General features: G+C 43.5%; 1 protein-coding gene and 1 long non-coding RNA gene across 2 annotated transcripts in view; one reads left to right on the top strand and one right to left on the bottom strand.

Annotated features, from left to right (window-relative positions):
* Positions 1–21,602, top strand: part of LOC135255229 (uncharacterized) — a 58,844-nt gene that overhangs the window by 3,103 nt on the left and 34,139 nt on the right. The gene's annotated exons all lie outside the window — the stretch shown is intronic.
* Positions 7,440–21,602, bottom strand: part of LOC135255228 (carbohydrate sulfotransferase 8-like) — a 162,298-nt gene continuing 148,135 nt past the window's right edge. The window contains exons 3-4 of the mRNA XM_064336106.1: positions 11,714–11,754; positions 7,440–10,625 (exon numbers count right to left, since the gene is read on the bottom strand). Coding sequence (XP_064192176.1) covers positions 9,522–10,625; positions 11,714–11,754 — 1,145 coding nt within the window. The 3' untranslated portion in view covers positions 7,440–9,521. The remainder of the gene's footprint in view (positions 10,626–11,713; positions 11,755–21,602) is intronic.

Genomic DNA, 21,602 nt, shown 5'->3' with positions numbered 1-21,602 from the left:
TTGAGGTCTGGATGGATTCTCAGACTCAGCCCTCAGCCTCATCTTGTATTTGAGACCTCAATTTTCTCTTCTGATGAATCAAATGAAATTCATGGTACAATTAACTGGTTCACCAGTGTCACAGAATGCTTTCCTTTGTTTGACGTTGTTTTCAGAATCTCTTCACAATGTCACAGCAAAGTTTTGCTAGGTGTTGTTGAACAGGGAAATTATATCAAGTTTCATTCACATTTTTTGTAGTTTTGCTAATTTTATTAATCTCCCATTTCTAGCTTCTGCGATTTAGACTTTCTAAATAGTTTCTTTCTACAGGAAAACATTTTCTGTACTTGTCTTTGACCCAACAAAATCACAATTTTCCATTGTCACAACTTTCCACAACCTAAAAAACCATCTGGAGGTTACTTGGCTGACGTGAACATTACCTGCCATGTAGCCTAAGGTTTTGTGCATTCTCATCCCTCAGATTTGGAGTTGCTGTATCCAGATGTGATATTACATGGCTCATACTGATTTTGTGCACAGGTTATTCCCAGATAAACATATTGTATACAGTTTTGAAGCATGTGCATATTTAACGAAACAGTACTTAAATATTCAGGATTTGAAAGATTTGGGAACTGAAAAGAAAATTGAAATATCTTGAAAATTGATGTCTGGAAGCTATTTTGGTGGCTGTTAAGAAGAGCAGGCTGAAGGTATGAAATCACCTAATGCTTGTAATTCATTTTCTTATCAAAGATTTAAGGATTCAAATATGATTTGGAGTGTGAACAGAACTCAATTTAAATGATCAAAAGGAATAATTTCCTTGTTTTATTCTCTGTTTCATGTTTCCAATTCCTAGATTTAGATTTTTTTAAAATGAGCTCCCTTAAAATCCATTATGAACACAGAGTCATTTGGGAAGAAAAGTATTCGTTTCAGATACAGAAATGAACTAAAGCTGTATCTTTCAGATAAAAGTCTATAATCATTGAACAGTAATGCCATGTTTGCCATTAAATTAACATTTATATCGTATAAATAATAGGAACACGTATTCCAACCTATGTAGGTTGGTAGTGAGTGTAATATGTCTGGTAATTTTGATGACACAGTGCAGACTATAGCTTCAGAAGCTCTTATACAGAATAATGTAGGCTAGATACTGGGCCATTTGGTTTATCTGTGAGTTCAGTGTCAGGTAATATGTCCTGTACAGTATAAATTGAAGAACCTCTTCTGTCCTCAGCCTCCTGTGTAGATATCCTCAGAAATGAATGGGAGGTTTAGATCTGTCAGCAGATGTTCAGTTCATTTGAAGAAGATGGATGATATCTTTGCCCAAAAAGAAAGCACATATATATTTTTTATCACCCAAACAATAAGAGAACATATTTTATTGGTGCTTACGAATGCACTGTGACTTTTTTTTTTTTTTAAACTCTTGTTGTGTGACAAGGTTCATTTATCATCCACAGTTTATTGGTTCAAGGCAGTTACTGTTATTGTACCAAATAAAACTCAAAATTGATTGTACTACATGAACATTTTACAATGGAATTATTGGTAGTCATGAATTCTGATATACAGTGAGCTCCATAATGTTTCGGACGAAGACATTTTTTTTCTTGATTTGACTCTACTGCACAGTTTCAGATTTGTTATCAAACAGTTCGCATGTGGTTAAATGCAAATTTTCTGCTTCTGTTAAAAGGTATTTTTATTCAGTTTGGTTTCACCTTGTAGAAATTATAGTGCTTTTTATACATAGCCCCTCCATTTCAGGTCACCATAATGTTTTGGACAAATGGCGGCACTGGTGTTTCTGGTTAGTCGATTAGTCAGGTATGTTCAATTGCTTCCTTGGTGCAGGTATGAGAGCTTTCTTTATGTAGTCTTAATTCTAGAATTTTGATTTTCTTTTGAGTCTGTTATTGGCATTTGTCAACATGAGGACCAAACGCAAATATCAGACTCCAAAGACAATCAAGAGTTTTGAATCAAGACTAAATACTGAAAGCTCTCATATCTGCTCTAAGAAAGCAATTGAACACACCTGACTAATTGACTAATCGGAGACCCATGTGAAACCATTTGTCTCAGACATTATGGTGCCCTGAAATGGGGGTGGGGGGGTGCTGCTATGTATAAAAAGTGCTGTCATTTCTACATGGTGAAGCCAAAGCGTATAATGGCCTTAAATAAAAGCTGAAAATCTAGATTCTGCACTTTATCCATATGTGAATTGTTTGATTACAAATCTGAAATTGTGGAGTGCAGACTCAAATCAGGAAAAAAGTTTTTGTCCCAAATATTATGGAGCCTACTGTAGCATTGTATATCAATACAAGGGCATGCCAATACGTAATACGGATACCACATGCACTTATTGTACTGGTGATGCTGAAGTTCAAATTCATGTTTTAAAGATTTCACTATACGTTGTAGTAAGAAGTAATTGATATTGATGTGATATTTTTTATGCCTCAAATGCTGCCACCCTATGGTCATTTTGCAGTCTTACACCTGGTTAGGAAAGGTGAAATAAAGGACTGTGATCCAGTGATCTTATGACGCGTGCAGTTTGCTTCTGAAAGCAAATGTTGTTTGGCACATTGGTGAAACTTGCGCTGACTGAAATTGGCATCTTTCGGAAATATGTTCTTATCTTTTTTTTAACAGATAAGGGACAGCCAGACTTTGTTTGGTAAATGAAATGGTTTCATGTAAAAAGATTTAGGGGAGCATGCTGTGTCAGATGGCCAACCAGTACTGTAGGCAGCTGTTTACATGTTCAGAAAGTGATGCATATAACCTGTTCATCTCCTGACCCAATGTAAACAACCTCTGTCTAAACTGTACAGTGAAAGTGTATACCTGTCACTGACAGTTGCTCAGAGAGGAATGCCATAATGGAAAAAGCTCCTGGAAACTGTCTAGCACTATTCATTTAATGGCACATAGAAGTAGCACAGCAATTGTGCTTAGTATACCGTTGTCAGAGTGTGGTCATGCTATCCCAAGGAATGGTAATGTATCTGGTGGTGGACCTTTGTCAGAGCAGGATGCTGTGCAGAAGTACACTAAAGTATATGGGCTGAGTGTATTCTGCCCACACTGGCACGTTCCCACAGTGAAAATGCACATAGAGGAAATAGGAATTCTCCTGATGTGTCTGTAAATATAATTAAAGCTTCATCAGTTATCCTTAATGGAGTATGTTGTTAAAGTAGATGTTTTTAGTGTGTTGTGTGGTGATGAAGCAGTTAAACACAATAAATGGAAAATCTGTTCTTGTACCACTTCTGCATAACTTCAGTGAGAGGCAAAAGCCTGGAATAAGGTGGCTTTACAATTTTAAGTCGTAAACCTTTGAATCCATTTTTGTGCATGATGATTTGTTGTGTTTTTTAATTAGCTATTTTGGTGTTTATCAAAGTAACATGATGAAAAACCTGAAAGGATGCACGTATTTTCTTGCAAGTAGTGTGTCTGTGTGCAGTTGTGTGTACACATGCTTGTATGTGGGGTTGAGTGGGCGGATACGGATGTTAGTGTTTTACGGCTGTGCCATTGCGTTTTATGTAGCTAATTATTGTAATTATGCATTTTGTTACTTCTGCTGGAGTTCATGTAGAATATATCCTACTGATATGTTTAACTGAGCCACAACATGAGCAAGACATATTTTCACATGTCTTTTCACAGTAGTAATGTAGCCTACACAAAGGCTAATTCTTAAGACCAGTATGCAGTAGCTTTAAATTTGTCCAATACGACTTCTACTTGCCAAATCCTTAGTCATTCACTGTGTTTTGGGTGTACTGACAATGAATACCCACTACATACACCAAATATGATGCATCATATTTCTGTTCTTAGCTAAGATGCATGTTATTATTTGACATGGAAAATTGAGTAATCGTGTCACTTAAAATCTTGCATAGATTTCCTCTTTCATGGCTTTTCAGATATGCTAATACAATGGCTGTTGAAGTGTTGTCATTTCTGGTGGGTACATGTGTGCAGAGAAGTGTAGAGTATAAAATAATTCTTAAAGCAAATGCCATTCAATCTCAAATGAAATATTAGTGCAGCCCTGTTTTATTGTTGCATTGTTACGTGTTCAAATAGGCTATGTCCCCTATTTCGGTGTAAAACTGGAAATGAAAATGTCTTATTTTATCACTCATTTTTTGACAACCTGGAATTTTTTCACGTACAGCTGTTCTGCTGTGGTACTGTGCATGTTTGATTATGTCCTTGATCATGCATTAGTGGCATTTTTCCTGTACACACTACAAAATGTTCCCAAGGTTTAATGCTAGTCTCTTCTCATTTCATTTCAGTAAGTGCCAGATGACATAAATCTCAGTTTGATGATATTTACATGGTAAGCTGAACTACAGCTTTATTAACTGGAACTTTGAAAATTATTTCACTGGTTTTGAGAACTTTTTTTGTATTGCTACCATTTGTAATACTGCTTCCTGTGTCCAACTGAAAAGATTGAACATATTTACAAATTTGACATTTTGATTTCTTTAATGAAGCAATTATTATTTTCTTTAATCTCACTTTTCTGAGGTAAAATTCACAGACCACCAGCTGTCACTAGTCTAGCTAAAACCTGAAAATGGGTCATTTTGGAAGATTTAACCAAATGTTCATGTTTACATCCTAATGGGAGATCACTCTGCACAGACCATCCGGAGGACCAAGTTCAACCAAGTTCTAGTGTTTGCAGTAGGAGCTCATAAATGCTTCATTATGAATTGAAATCTGTGGAGCTTACAAATGGTCCATTAATTGAAATCATTTTTTTCATTCACAGTATGATTTATCAGTTTTATCACAACTATTAAAATTTTTTAAATAACTGAAATTTCTACAGAAACCCAAATTTGGAGGCACCCCTGGAGGGATCTTCTCAGGGCACCCCAGGGTGCCGCTGCACCCACTTTGAAAAGCGCTGCTGTGCTAATTGTTCTAAAATGCTTGTTTTTAAAATTCATATAGGAAACTAACCGGAACTTTTCTGAATAAATTACAGAGGGTAATTTAAACAGTGCAAGCCTGAGACTGAAAATTATTATGTGTGCAAATTACACGGAAACCGACAATGAAGACACATTTAAAGCTAATGAAATACGGCGAGGCAGGTATCTTCTGTTGTCTACAGTTGCCATGACAAGACTGATGTGCTGTCATGTCACTCGAAGCAGGGTGGCCGAGAGCCAGCTTTATTTGCACAGTAACCACTAATGAACCGGCATGTCTCGTCAGTGTGCAGTTTAATTGGCGCTGAGGGAAAGCAGCATTTAAGTGTCACAGTTTAAGTCGCAAGAAATGCTAATAGCCTGTTAGGAGCTGTTAAGATTAATGGAAATATGCCCATAAAATGTCAAAAAAACTGTGAGTCAGTGTGTAGAGTGCCCTCCAATATTACACGCACCCTTAAAATAAAAATGAGCACGAAATGCTGTATGAAATGAATACAAGTAATGATCTGTATTGAGAGTATTATTTTATGCTAATGCAATTGTTCAAGAGAACAAGGCTTTGTTTCAAGTTTTTTTTTTTTTTAATCAAAAAAGTGAGGTGTCACAATTCATTTCAAAAGCGTTACAGGGTCAGGGTATTCCTTTTATGCACATCTGAGAGGACTCAGGTTAATAACGAGACCTGTACAATCGGGAAGGTGAACAGAACATGAGGCTTCAGGAAATGACGAGCCTCATGTTAAGTTCTACACGTATACCCCTATCATAGCTGTCCAAAATGTGGATCCAGTACAGTTGTCTCTACAGTAGGATTTTGCCAATGTCACCTCCTCTGGCAGGCAATCCCTGACACCCTGTATCGTTTGTTTTGTTTCTTTTTATTTTGTATATTTATTTTTTTAGTATTCCTTCACTATTTGCAACACGTTTAGTCTGCGGTAGTCATTGCATAGTTTGGGCGTGGTATGCAGCTTGAGTAGACCTAATTGGTAGCTCTCAATCATTTTTCTATTTTAACTACCTGATCCAGGACAATATCAAATATGAGTAATTTCCGGGAAGTATAAACGGCAGTATTTTGCCTGCCCACTAGATGGCAGTAGTTAAACCACTGTAGTAGTTCCGTAAACTTCTATTCACTCTCATGCGGACTAGCTTACAGGGGCAGGAGGCAGGTGGCTGAGTCATGGTTGCATTAAACTTATAGTAGGCATTGGGGCAAATTGGATTTCTGTGTCAATGTACGAATATTGCACACCAAGAGCCAAGCAGCAGCAGACATATGCTAACTCGTCAAACACTAAATTGAAGGGTTTTTTTTCCAAAAGGGGACGGTTTGACCATTTATTGTTTTAAGTTGTTGTGCTGTATTTCAATCTTATTATTAAAGATAGATTGTGAGCAGACCACTCTGCTGGAGGTATGCCATGTTAATTTGCAGGAGGTGTGGCTCTTGCATCATCACATTCTACATGATGTCACTGCGTTATGGTACTGTCCTTCAGAAGGTCTAACATCTCTGATTCTGCCATTACGTTAGGGCAGAAACATATCTAATCCCTGTGCTGGATAATTGTCTACCAATGACTTGTGTAACAACCAAATCCAGGTGGGCTCCTCTAATGCTCTTTTCTCAGTGCATTTGAAAAAGGCAGTCTCTGATGGTCTCATTCAGATGCTCTAACTGAGTTACTGGCCAAAGCTAAGCACTGTGAAGAGAGATTTACACTCACCCTGCGTGCCAAAATTGTAATCTTTAAATTAGGCAGCATTCAGTGAGTCGTTTCACGCAGTCTGCAGGGCCGATGACTCGCAAGCCAATTAAAAATGCCTCCTTGTGGCTGGGCATTGATCACTTTCTGTACTGGGATCCCCTTCGCTATTGGTTACTTTTTCTATCTGATTGAAGTTAAAAATGCAACAGGAGGAAGGGCTGTCCTCTCCTCATTAATATACAGTGCTGGAGGGGGCGGGGGCGGGGGGGGGTGGGGGCTGTCCTCTCCTCATTAAAATAAAGTACTAAAGGAGGGTGGTCTCTACTCATTAAAATAAACCTCCAAAGTAGGGTGGTCTTTCAGTAAAGTGCAATTCAAAATATATCAACAAATCAGTAAAGCACCTTTCAAGATATGCATGAAACATCTGGCTTGTGACACAAGTCAACCAATTATGATATACTATTGTATGTATATTTTCAAACATCTGCTCCAAGAAGGTAGTTTTATTTTTTGCTAGTATTGCCTTCCTTTTATAAACTCTGCATGACTTTAATAAGCTGTTATTGTAGACTTCCTCAAGTAGGTTCATTACAAAAATCTTGCATTATACAAAGTATAGTAGCACTTACCTTCGTTTGTCTGAGTGGCTTTTTCTGAATACATTACAGCTCTTGCAGGGATCACAGTTTTACGATATGCGCCGAACATGACCAGAAAAATACAAAAGGCAGAAGACGGTTGAAAACATTTATTCATAGACACCCGGCAGAAGCGAAACTGCCCTCCTGAAGAACGTCTTCCTGAAATACACTGGGTAATTGGCAGTGTACAATAAGGCAAAGGGTTTGAGTTCATGTTCCTGTACAACTTGTGCACTGACGATAAAACAATTATACATTCACTTGTTACAGCGTACGTTTGAATATATCAGCATGATACCCATGTGTCCATATATTACCCAGAAACCTCGAGGGGAGGGAGGAAAAGTAGCATGTGCTTCATTTTTCAAGGTTACAGTCACATTCACCTTTTTAATCGTTTAGCCATAGCAACTACCAACACATATTCAGCACATTTAAGACCTTCGGAACAACAGATCGATTATTTGGGAGCCGCAAAGCTGACACACCATATAAACATTTCCTATATGATTTTCCTTCATAACAGAGAATAAAGGTATTTCTGCTTTCAAAAAATATATTCAAAGTAGAGCGATACATTTTTTTTGGATTGTTTTTCATTTATCATTGGTGAAAGAAAATAGTTTGTGAAGTCTTTTGTGAAAGTAAGAAGGATGTACAACCATTTCTTTTGTTTCTGTCTGTTTTGAAAGTCACAGAAACTGAACCCAAATTTTCTGAACCCAGGAACCTGCTTGATGAGACAAACCTTTATTATGACCTCACCCCTTTTAAAAATGTAGGCCAACATAAGTCCATATGTTGAGTTACTTTTAACATATGTTAAAATGGCTACATTTCATTGCTTGCAGTGGATTAAGCTAGTGGAGTGTTTAAACTCACTCGCAGCGATGTAAATGAGAACAGTATAATATACAGTATAGTTTCCAGCTGTATCTCACAACTTACCTAAACCCCTCAGCTGACCCACTACTGATGTCCGAATCCGCAGTTCGAGAACCACTCCTCCAACTACTGTGCGGTAATGTGCTGCACTTTTTTTTAAAGAGACCGCTCTCAGATCTTAGGTTGCATATAATCACGTGTCATCTGTAGCAGAAGTTACAACGGAGCGAGTCTTTTCTACTGAGCTGTCCACACATACTGTTGCTCAACGGGTGGGAGAAAGAGGTACCCCCTGTGAATGCTTTCTGTCCACCTCAGTGGTGACGGGAGCGTTTTCAGCGCTTTCACAGAGCAGACACCTTGTTCTCCCTCTGTGAATGCCCTGCTTCCCTCATAAACATACCAGTGCTAAGCATAGGGTTTAATCCCTTTAGAGGAAATGTACGGTAGCTCTTTTTGGGGGGCGTCTGCCGCTCGATGAATTCCCAGGAAGGCCCCCAAGAAAAGGCCAGGCGCTTGTACGTGCACCGTAATAATGATACTGATAGAACAACATGTCATCTCAGTAAATTTGAAAGCACTCCACGGGAAAAAAGCTTTGATTATGCTGCAGCCCATTATTACAAAGTCATATAAAAATATATATATATATATTTATCTGAAAGTATTTTACATTTTTAAGTAGCTCCCCCCCCCCAGAAGGTAAAGAGAAAGAACACTGGTTTGTGACAGTACGGCAGTACAGTGGTTCATGGGAGGGTTGAGGGTGGGACGTCTAAGGGTGTACACAGGGACCAGCCTGCCTGGTGGTGGACTGTATTTTGTATTTTGTTGAGGGAATACTCCTATATTACTGTGGGCTGCCAATTACTCACTTCACTGTGCATTTGGAGAGGTTCAGGTTCAGTGTATGAGCCAAGTCTCCTGAAATGTTTGATTCATTTTTTGGCGAAGAGCACGGACGGTGCCCACCAGTTAATGCACTGAGTTCTGTTTTACATTTAATCTATTCATTTTGTAGGGGATATTGAACAACTTTCAGAGAGACTTTTTGAAGAGCTCATTTTACTCTTGATCGGAAAGCTTTTGTCGTATTATCGTCAAAATAATGACTGTGTTTGATGTGTAGCGCAGAGTCGGTCATGATGGCCGGCCAGGTGATTTTACTGACGTAAGTATTGCTTGTTCTGTCCTTTATGTAACTTTGTGTAACTTTTAGAAAGGGAACGATGAGTTTGACTTTAACCCCGTTAAGCGCATAGTCCTTAAAGCACAGCCTCACACGGGGCTCAGTACAGGTCTTTAAAAGGCTTGGAGTAGTTGAACATCAGATAGTCCATGTAGTAGAAGTCGTAGGCCCGCTGCCTCTCGGAGGCGCTGAGCTGTGCAAAGTAGCGCTGGGTGATGCGGGCGGAGGTGCGCTCCGCCTGCGGGTGCCGGTCCTTGAAGCTGGGGAAGGTGAGGTTGCCGGGGGCGCCGGTGCTCCTCAGGAGGAAGTTGGCCTCCTCCTCCATGGTCTCGAACTTCCCCACAAAGTCGTAGTCCAGCAGGCAGGGGCTGCACAGCTGGTTGACGTGCTCCCAGTGGATGTCCATGCCCACGGGCCGGTGCACGTCCAGGAGGTACTGCATGAACTCCTTGAAGGTGACGCCGGCGCCTGTCCTGAGGGCCGCCTGCGAGGCGTTGGCCCGGTACTTGGAGATGATGGGCTTCCCGAAGACCGGGTGGTAGTAGGAGTTGGGGTTCTCGAACTTGTCGCGGAAGGCCGACACCAGCCTCTCGAGCGGCTCGCGGACGAAGAGCACTTTGGTGTAGGTCTCCAGCCGCTGGGCGATGCCGCGCCGGTCGAAGGCGTCCAGCCGCTTGAGGTGGTTGCCGTAGTGGGCGGCGTCGTGCTTGATCTCGCGGGTGGAGGCGGCGGCGCCGCCCAGCACCATCAGCACCCGCTTCCAGTTGGAGCAGCCCACCTTGGGCACCTCGCAGTAGAGCAGCTTGTGCCTGTCCTCCACGAAGATGCGCGAGACGTGGTGGGGCGTGACGGCCCGCTTGACGTTGCTCTTGTACTTGGCGCACACCTCCCGCACCAGCCGCTTGCGGGCCTCCTGGACCTGGGAGAGCCGGCGCCACCGGTCCGGGAGCGGGGCGGAGGAGGAGTTGAGAGGCCGCGCCAAGGGCGGGTTCTTGAGCAGCAGCTTCCTGTGGCGCTTGGTGACCTGGGCGGGGCTGAGGAGGTCCAGCTCCCGGGAGCCGGGCGTCGGGCGCTGGCGCGGCCAATCGAAGGCGGGGAACTGCATGGGCGGGATGGGACTGGACAGGGTGTCTGGGTCTGCCTCTAGCCTCTCAGCGGGGCCTGCGTGACTCCTCACACCCTCTGGGTCACGCGCACACAAGTCCTGAAGATCAAGGAGAGACAATCCACCATCAACATATGAAGAAACAAAAACTTATAAATCTTATTAATCTTATTAGAGACTGCTACCCTTACACCCACCCACTCCCACCACACACATGCACACACACACGGATGCAATTATTTGGACAGTTTCCTAACAACATCCTTGCTCAACTGAAGTATTTATTAAACAAACTGTGGTAAATTTTGTTTAATATTCAAAATGTGATCCATTGTACGAATGGCACAGAATATTGCACAGTGTATTTTGTGTTGTAAAACTTCGGCAGAAGAACACCACGCCAAACCAGGTTCAATTGTTTTATGACGCTCAGGGCCACTGGAGGGGGCCATTTCACCGTTTCTGTTTGCTGTCGGTAAAACAATTCCCTTTGAAACGCCACCACCCTCATGTGATTCTGTTAAACAACTAAACATTTAAAGACGTTTTCACATTAAGATGCTGAAAGGCTCATTACCACACAAAGTTGCCTTATTGGCACTGTACATTTATCTGCAAATGCTGCTAGAGTGATACACGCATTGAAGAGAAGGTGGGCATGCTTGATATTAATGACGCAGTTCGCTATTGCCAAATACCGTTCCTCCTCCTCCAAATATTTAACGCGCATTCGCATGCGAAGCGAGCTTCTGTTCCGCGGGGATTCCTCGCGGAAATGAACCTCCGGTCTGTTCGGCCGCAGTTTTGCGAGGAGGAGGAGAGCGAGGGCAGTTTGGCAGATCAGACGCCCACGGCGAGGATTAAAAGCAATGTACCTCTTTCATCTCTATTGATTATCACAGCAGAGATGAGAGCAAACAAAGGTCAGGAGGAAAAAGGAAAAAAGAAAAACTCACGGAAGCATGCTAACCATGGAAATGAGTCCCTGTGCATGCTGGGTACTTCCCGCCCCCGGGGCATAGCTGATGTGTAACATGCTTTGTGAAAGTGCTGAGAAGGCGGCTGGACTCGCTCGAGTTTTGGGAGCTCTTTATCACGTGTTGTGATGGTGGGAGTGAGACTGGCTTTAGGGCGCTATCCCAAGCAGACTTAATGGCTAACAGTGAGGGAAGCGGCATTGAGCTCACCTTTCTCATGGTCTGACGGGGCGTGACTCTAAACTTCACACCTGGAGGGGAGAGAAGAGTCATTACGTTAGTAAGGTTTACATTTTTAAAAGCGTGCCGAGGTCATTGAGCCCCTTACTCGATGCACAATGGTGTGAAAACTGTTGACGCTTATGTAAAACGCCATGTCACGTACAGTGCAATATCATGACGGCTTCATAACCCAAAATGCTGGAGGACCTGAAAAAAAACTCATTTTACTAATGATTTTTATAAAACTGTTTAATTCCACAAGTGTTGGCCTGATATTCGGAACCAGTTCAGCAGTAAAATCACCAGAGCAGTGCATTATAGGATAGCAGAAGAGAAACGCAAGCTTCCGTACTCGCAGTGAGGTTCGCCTTGCAGTAACAACCGTGGTCCCAACCGAACCTTCGTCTGCTCGGTTGCTTTAAACTTCGATCGTTTTTTTAAGACGATTTAGCTTTCAGGTGAAAGAGTGCAGCAGGACAGGCTGTGTTTCTTCTGTCCCCCCCATTTTGACCGCTCCCTGTCTGTGAGGTCCCCAGTTTAATGTCAGGTCAGACTGACAGACCCGAGTGCACCTACCCAGGCGCTGTGATGGGAAACCTGGTGACACCTTCGCCTGACTGGCCTGTCGCTTCTAATTTCGGCCTGGAAGTGAAAATAAAAACCCGCGGAGGGAGCCTGCTGACACGGGGCACGCCCTCTCCCTCAGTGATGAAATTTGGAGCCCCCGCCGGGCTTGAGGAGCTCTTGCCACGGGAAACAACACAGGGAAGTAGTTTCCTGCCGAGTGGCTCTTTGACATCACGGTATTGGAAGATGGTTCGGCTGGTGCATCTCACGTCGAAAGGGCATATGGAGCCATTCTCTAGACTAAGGATCAGCGGATTCACTGTAATAGGGATATTTAACTTCAACTTGAATTTAATATCAAGTCTTCTGTAAAAAGCGTTAAATTGGGTGTATGCTGCCGGCCGCAAACCACTTCAAAAGGGTGAGTTTGTATAAACGCATTTTTATTAATACCAGATGAATCCAAAAAGACTTTTCCCTGAATTTTACTTTCGGGCAATACCAGTTCCCACTGCGGGTGCCATCCCAAATCTGGCCGACAATTGGCCACTGGTCTGAAATTGAAGTGAGCAGCAACCACCCTGACCCTGGCCCAGAACCCCGCCGACTCTGACAATGCCGGCCCAGAACTCAGCCGGCATCAAAGATGCTGGGCCACATCTGGCCCAGACTCTGGCATTGATCAATCCCATAATGTGCTTTGATTTATGAAAGTCAAATGGATATTATTTTAATTATGTATACTTTTAAGTTCATTAAGAAAGCTCTTTGTTTTATTCTGAGATTAGCTAGGTCAAATATGTGTTAGGAATTTATAATAGAACTGCTGTTTGCTGGAAAGTAATGCGTGGCAGTTGCTGTCTGCGTGATAGAAAAGACTGCCTGCCATCTCATCAGTAATAACAGTCTTTGAAGTTGCCTTTGTGGAAAGTTGAATGGCTTTATACGTGTATGCTTTGTGTGTGACCGACAGAAGTCCATACATCAGCAGTGAAAATTAGTTTCCTTGATTTCTGAATGGGATTGCGTAATGTCCACTGTCATCTGTCAGTGCTTCTTGTACACATCTTTTATACCAAACTACAGACATCACCGGAATCATCCTTGATTTAAAAAAAAGACAATATTGTAAAAAATTGTACTTTATTAATGATAAATATAAAAAATAACACATTTTTTAAATTATAGCCTAGCCTATTTTTAAAACGTTCTCACAATTATTGGCACCCCTGTGATTAGTAGCCTACTTGGTGCATCCTTCCTTGGAAAGGATAACTGCACTGTGCCTTTTTTAATAGCCTAATGTTTGGTAAGGTTAGAGAACACTTTTAGATGGATTTTGAACTGTTCCTCCATTCAGAACCGTTCAGGGTCATTTATATCCATAGATTTGCTTACATATCCAATACCAAATGTGAGAAAATTGATAATGAAGTAAATAAGCAATGAGATGAATATCTATTAATTATTTTATGTGTCTTATGTATTTCATGATATTTTTATTTCTGAATTATTTTTTTATTAATCTCCTTGCGTATTTATTTCTAAGCGTATTTATTTCCATTCATATTTATTTCAACGCATATTTGTTTCAAAACAACTCAGCCTGTCAGTCAACATGGAAGGAGCGGGGTCAGCTGTGATCATAGATACTGCATAAGTAAGCCCCGCCCCAACTCTGGGGGAAAACAATCCGTTGCACTCCATAGTTATTGTTAACAGTCAGTGAATTATCATTATTAAAATCTCGAAAAGTTCTGTGGTGGGCTGTCCAAATAACAAAGCTAAGAACAGCGATTTTACATCTTATGCCCTCCCGTGCAAAAAGACCGAGCCTGTGTGGAGAAAAAGTGGATTCAGGCTGTGAGGGCAAAAGAGGAAAACTCTGGGATGCTGAATCAAGGCAAGTATGTATTTTAGCTAGCTTTTTTTTGATCTCCTCTGGAATTCCCTTTGTGGTGACGGCTACACTCTGATGGTAAGGTTCAACATGAGTGAGATTTAGATTCAACAGGGCTGGCTGCAATCAAGCCTGGCTATATTCAGTCAGCTGAATCTAATTGTCAATTAAATTTGGTTAATTGGTTGATTGAGTAACTAACAGGGCAATAATTTTTTCATGTGGGTGATATGGGTGTTTGATAACTCTTCATTAAATATATGAAATAATACCTTTAAAAAATGTGTTTTGTGTTTATGCAGGTTCCCTGTATCTCATATTACATTTGCCAAATGACAAATATGCAATAATAGAGGAAATCAGCAAATACTTTTTCTTGACACTATATATACTGTATGTCAATAAATTTTTACTCTTTCCTTTTCTCAGTGAGTGACAATAATAATCAACAGTTCAAAATTAAACTACCGGACTGGAGAGATCTTCTGCAGAGCAGCTAAGGAATATGAAATAATACTGCATCATTTGGTGACAGTTTTAACACATTGCTATTAGGTTGCCAGGGCTTTGGGCGGAAGCTGAACATCGTTGTTATCGTGACGTTTGCTGTTGAGAACGTCAGTTCACGTGCTCCTCAGCTCTGCTTGTGGGGCTGAGCAGCTACTATATATAGCTTACAAACACCGAGCGCGTCACACACCGCTCCCTCGTGAGGAACACTGCAAAACAACAGCCAGTAATGAGATCGTTATCTTAGGATAATGGCCACGTGCTCCGGGATGTCTGTTAAATTAAGGATTCGCACAAAGAAAAGCGAGGGAGCAAACCAGCAGATAATGATATCGTTCCATATTGCTTCCCCCTGCTGAGAGCCCTGTCCCTTCATTAGCTGCTTACCCTTCTGTGTTGTGAGCAATGCCGGTCGTGAAGCGGTTTCCTTTAAAGCGCGTACGTAGCCGCCCTCTGACAGGCGTTTGTTCTGTCACCTCGTAGCTGTTGTTTGTCGTAAGACGTGAGATTCGGCTTCCGGAAAAGGAACACGTGTTTGAGAAGTGTGTATCTGCTTCACCACCTGGTCCACTGCGAGATGTTCATTTGGCAGAGCGTGACTGTGACATGCTTTGACAATGAAACTGAGGAGCAGTGGTGCCACCAAGGTTGGTCTCTTTGATGTAATGTGTTGGAATGATGGATAAAAAAGGCAAGCGTGGAGCCCCACCCACCACTTAAATTCTTTCACTGTTGGTTTGTGAGGTCAGAGGTCACAGAAGGCTTGAGGCAAACTGACTGGTACTGTGTACACGGTGGAGCCCAGTTCATAGCTTCTCGGAAAGCAATGAGAGGCGATTAATGTTTCACACTGGATTACCTCATCTCCTTCAGGCCAAATGCAAAGCAACCCAATAACTCCCTACAATGAGCCATTTTATTAGTAATGCATGCCTGAAACCCGTGGCCTACTCCTCTCCTTGACCCGAGAACTCTCCTCAAAGTCAAATGATAATCTGGTCTAGCCTATAATTTATTATAACTCACTGATGAATCTGTCTGTTTGTCCAAGAAATTTGTTTCTGAAGGTCTAAAAGTTAACGGATTTATTAATAAAACCGTACAGTATGACGTGGGACCTTAATCAACAGTACAATAACACCGTGTAGAGTAAACCGTTACAAGCAACATAATTGTAGAAGGGGACCATATTAATCCTTATTATGGCTGGGTATTTTTTGCCATTTCTGCTATTCCCCCCGTGTGCCTTCATGCTTTCTGTGATTTTTTTGGCAGTTTTGGAGGGTTTCCACTGGAAATAATCGGCCGTGGTGCTGTGCCATGCCAAGATTTATAGTGCCACAGTATCAATTTTAATTTGATTACTGAGAACACTCAATACAAATTTCTGAAAAACAATCTGACCACTACAAAGCATGAGATGCTCAAAGCCAGCAATCTTGTGCACCTCACGTAGGCTGTGTAGGCTACCTGATGTACTGTGGCAACGATGATCAATATAAAGATTTATTATGTGTCTAACTTACATGAGAATTTGTCACCATCACCCACTCATTTACTCAAAGCTAGTGATAACTTGGGGTTTAGTTTAGTTTAGTTTAATACATACAGAAACTAGAAAGCTAGCTAAAGTTCAATAACATGGCTAGATAGGCTATTAAAATGGCCCACATTACTCAGGTAGTCCAGCTGCCTACATTTACAATCGGTAACAGGACGTAGCTGAATGTGGCTACTGAACATATGCTAATTACAGGGTCAGAGACCAGGTTAACGGACCACCGTTACAATATTTATTGACTGAGAACATCATGGCTTCCAGTTGTCCCTCCTGATTGCAACCAACCATTTTCTGTGGTGATCAGTGTCTTTGGGAAAACCATAAAATTTCTCATTTTTATTTTTACGTCGACTTGTCGCTCCCAACTGCACAGCACATAAAGGCATTTTGATTTTCTTGGTCAGGAAGATGGCGACACTGTTACAGTGGTGTCACATGAAACAGATGGATTGCATTCATCGCCATACATTACAGGCATGTCGCAAGGAAGTCTTTCTCTTAAATTACTCCCACCCCCCCTATTGGCTATCCCTACCTCCCTCATAGACGAAGCATCACAGCTGCCTACTGATTCCACAGGAAACACTGACTGTCAACCTTAACATAGCCTACAGTGTGATTTGTATAGGCTTGCGCATTTTAACCATATAGCCAAATGCTGAGAGAGACAAATTGCGACAGTGCACAGATTCTGGAACGCGGTGGGATCAAGACTCCCGTCCCTGTCAGTGGCAATCACATGTTTGACGGGCCCAGACGACAGCGTTGATGCTGAGCGCTCCTTCCCCCATTACAATAACGCTGTCAGTGACAACATGTGCACTATCAAACACTCAAACCTTGCAATGTAACAGAAATAAAAATGGACACGCGGTAACCCTATTATATTATTTTAGTTATGCAATTTGAGTATTATCGGTTTCTAACACTGTTCTGTTAACGGCAAAAAATTCTGCTATTCACAGTGTTTCCCCAAGGATTTGTAATAGGTATATGAGGTTGATTTGCTACTTGTGCCTGCAATGATATTAGTATTTACAGTATATTAACTCTGAAATAGCATATAAAGAAGATGCTCTGAAATAGCAGTTAAAGAAGACGCTTCCAGTTCTTCCTTCGTCATTTGGAGTCTTTGTGTTATTACACTTGAGATGGTTTTTGATAACCTCGATATTCAGAAATTTCTAAAAGTTATTTGGAAATAATTCCTTCCTTTCTGGCTGTATGCTCACACCTTGTGCATCATCCTGAGAGCAATTTCTTGCAGTGGGTGCTTTTTTAAATACATTTCACAGCAATGAATACATATACAGGTGTGTGTGTGTGTGCCTATGCATCTGATTCTTATCAAATTCCAACAAACTAAGGTTTGAAAAATTGAATAAGGAAATTTTCAGTGGTGCTTCTTTAAACTGATTTCCATGGAAACAGTAAGCCTAAGAGTGAGTAATGGGGAGGAGGGGTGGAAAGGAACAGGGAAGCCGTCTAATTTGAAGCGGAAGGCGTGGCAGTTCCGAAGAAGGCATAAGTAAACACGTGTAACTGTCGGCTTTCGACTCGCGGGTTAAGTGAATCTCGGCAGTAGACGGGGCCTAATTGGCACGCGCCGGATTAGAATGCGGGAACGGGCTTGACCCACCGCTCGCAGCGGCGCAGCATTTTCGGGGGGGGGAAGGGGGGGAGGGGGAGGAGTATTCCCCAGCCGATGACTTCGGCGGAAGAGGAGAGGAGCTCGTAGTGCGTTTGCATATTTTCAGAGCCAGAGCCAGTCAGCGCGCGGCGTGAGGTGACGGGGGGGGCACGGAGACGAACGTCGCGCGCCAAGGCCTGGCCGCTCTCCACATACCAGCGGACGCAACAGAAGGGGAGGAAGACCCCGACCGGGAGCCCGTCCCTCTTTCGGATTCCTGCCGCTCTCGTCCCGGAGATCTAGTCAATGCGGCAGAAGCTACCCGGCACGCGTCGAACGCACGTCGGATACTGCCTGCCTGCGTGACGAAGCCGACACTTCCATTTTCCTGCCTTTCGCTTGGGTAGGGATGCCTCGATGCTCCTCAGATGCTCGGCTAAATTTGCTCACCGATCAGCGGCTAAGCGGGTCCCATCCTTGCTTGCTCACATTGAACGCAATTGTACATTTTTTGCCGGATTGGAACACGCATGCATACGCCTCTTAAATAAGAAGGAATAACAAGGACTGACGAGTCTTCTCATAACGTAGGCTTGTCATTTACCTGCTACAGTCTAGAGAGTGTCCATGACTGTGGTCAAGCCTGGACTTGACCTCTATTACACAACATGGCAAACCGCTCCACATGTGGGCCCTGTTCATGAGAGTCGTTCAAAAGGAAGGATACTGTATGAGAACAGCGTCGAACGCTGTACATAAACACTCCTTCCATTTTCACTGCACAAATGCTTTTCATTTGCTTGAAATACCCCCTTACCCGGGGTGATTTGCATGGCTTCCATGTCGGCTATTAGTTATTAATTCGGCTGGATGCGTTACTGAAGCAAATCGGGTTAAGTATCTCGCTCAGGGGAATAACAGCAGTTAGCCACCCAACACTGAAATGAGCGGCACTGAATAGAATTCCAGACCACCCCCCCCGCCCCCGAATGATAGTTCCTCATTTACTTTGTCTGACTAGACGGCTAAATCCCCATTCAGAGGAAGAGAAAATATTCCATATCAGATCTCGACAAACAAAAAAAAAAAAGCTAAGCCCTCAATTACGTGTGGTGGAGCAGAATCAGTACTGTTTGTCAGTAAGATTGAAGTTCGTCCCGGCAATTCCGCCTCGTCTTGGACGGCCTCTCAAGGTCTTGGCAAGGTGGAGGGGGATTAGAGGGGCCAGCCTAAATCACGGCCGGTGTCAGGGGCGCGAGATCGGCGCGTCGTATTTTACCGCCGCACCGAGCCGCGCAGGGGCGTCTCTTCAGATCGATTACGCGCCAAAAAGCTGGAAGCCGCTTTGATGGATTTATTCGGGGGGGGACCTGACGCCGCCGAAGCGCCGGGCCGTAACTCACACAGGCCGAGCGCTCCGACCGGAGCCGGGGACGAGGAGAGGCCTCTCCACCCGCTGTCAGGCGCTTCAGAGCAGGCCTGCTTCCTTTTCCCCCCGGGCTCTTCTCAAACCGACCAGGTCAGGTGTCCAGCCTCTCTCCTCCAGCCTCCCGTTTCTCGGGGCCCCACTACCACCCCCCCACCCCCCCCCCCCCAAGGCCTGCTTCAAAGCGGGGTTTTGTTTGTGTGCGTGCGTGCTCAACATCTTTGACGCTCGCGAAGAACCTCGTCCGCGCGTGCAGACAGGTCTCTCGCCTGCGGGTCCCTGGAGTGGAGGTGTCATTTCGGAAGAGGCGAAGGTTGCGGTTCCCAGCTATTTGTGGATTTCTTTCACACGTTGTTTGTTTTCCGAGCTGATGGCAGGCCTAGTCTAAGCGCCGTGCTGACGCAGTAGAAAATGAAAGCAACACAAAGGAAACCAAAGGCGTATAATGACCTATATGCAAATACAAGTAATCTCTGCACCCTTCACAGCAAACTGTGTGCTCCAGCTACCCCATTTCCATAGTGTTGTTTTTCTCTTTGTATTGCTGGCATTTTAGAACGCTTTGAACTTACAATTGAGTTAAAAATGTTCTAGAAATTTCCTCTCGTTCCTGGGTCACAGGTAGTTGTCTCTTAAAAGGCTTGCTAACATGTGTGGGGGGAAAGGAGGTTGACTTTGAGGTTTTGTTAAATTCACCGGGTTCTGTGTGCCATTCCGTAATCGGCGTAATGTTTAGGCGCTCCCGCTGACAGAGAGGAGTCACTCAAATTTTGGAGAGGCACGAGGCGCTAATAAAATGCGTGTTAGAGATGCGCGTTATGGATTTTGCCGCGGACGCCCGGTTAAAGGAAAAGCAGGTTAATCATTACCAAATGAGACATCTGGCCTTTTGTCAAAGCGGTTTGTCTCCGAGCCAACGGGAAGTAGCCTCTTTGAGACGGTAAATATGATTTGGCCGGAATGGAGCGTGCGGCGCATGCACAAACAGCCCGCGCCGGTGGCTGCCGCTGGTGTAATGATGCAGACTGAGCGAAGTTGTAAATCTGTTGGCAGAGGGGGAGAGCGGATCTAATTTGGCTTATTAGCGGAGTCTGGGTGCGGTGTTGTAGTCGCTTGTGAACCGAAAGCGGTGGGTTAGAATACTGAATGTGCCGCTGCATGTTAAAGGCAGCGGTGGGGTGTGAGGTTTAGGTGAAAAAGGGATCTGGGTTTGTAGCTCATAGGTTGCAGGTTCAAGTCCCAGGTAGGGCAAATATCTCAAATATTCACCTTAAGTCGATGTTCTGAAAGACCGTTTTTTCTTAAGCATATTTTTGGTCAGTAACAGTATTGACTACATTTATTTTTTATGTAATCACACATAACATACAACATTTATGAATTGATAGAAGTTTATTTCTTAACTAAATTGCGTAGTACATGTACTTCACATTTACAGTTGAACACGGATTGTTGAGGAAGATTTCCCCTGGAGTCTTTCTGTGTTCTGTTAGACAGGTAATACAGTTTATATGTGGCTACAGCAGGCTGTTGTGACGGAAAAAGACACAAGGAACATTTTCTATTTAACGGAACAGAATGAAAGCGAACGGCACTACCACCCCGGTGAGCCTATGTTAACTTATGCAGCGGGGACTGAAAAGCCCCCCATAATTAGGATGCACGCGCTGAAAGCAGGGACTCCGCGGTTTCAAAAGGGATCCGCGAAGCCGCTGTTTACCAGCCCCCTTCCCTTTTCATCCGCGGTCTGGGAGCACCGTGTGATTTGGCTCTGTGTGTTTTCCGCATAATCGCCATAATTACACATTACCGCACTTGCGCCGGCCACGTCTGGCTTAAAGCCCGCTTGTTTAACGCTTGATTTTTGCAAGCGCGCGCGTAGCCTCGTCCTGCTGCGTGTTTTTCTCCGGTTCGCATGTCCGTCAGGAAACGGGCAGCAGAGACGGAGGAGGGGTTTTATCTCATAATTTGGGATCGGTCTTTGCTGCATGGCGCTGAATGCGTTCGCCTGTCAGTCGCATCCGAGGTTGGGTCTCGAAACGACGGAGTCGTAAAAGGGGTCTGCAGAGAGACGGTCAGTATACCGCCCGCCGCTGCGTCAGACCTGAAGGGGCCAGAAGCCTAGCGCTCGTTTAGCTCGAGCGGTGACTCTCCACCCCTGCCCGCGGTTGGCGAGGAGGAAGTCTCTTCTCGAGGTGAAACGCCCTGAACGGCCTTCCCTGCTGCAGGGGGAGCGCAGGACATCGCGACCTCAGAATTACAGGTTTCTGCTGAGACGTGTGG

Source organism: Anguilla rostrata, chromosome 5 (assembly GCF_018555375.3).
Source record: "Anguilla rostrata isolate EN2019 chromosome 5, ASM1855537v3, whole genome shotgun sequence".
Taxonomy (NCBI): domain Eukaryota; kingdom Metazoa; phylum Chordata; class Actinopteri; order Anguilliformes; family Anguillidae; genus Anguilla; species Anguilla rostrata.
The sequence above is the reverse complement of the archived record's forward strand: the minus strand, read 5'-3'. Positions and strand labels throughout refer to the sequence as shown.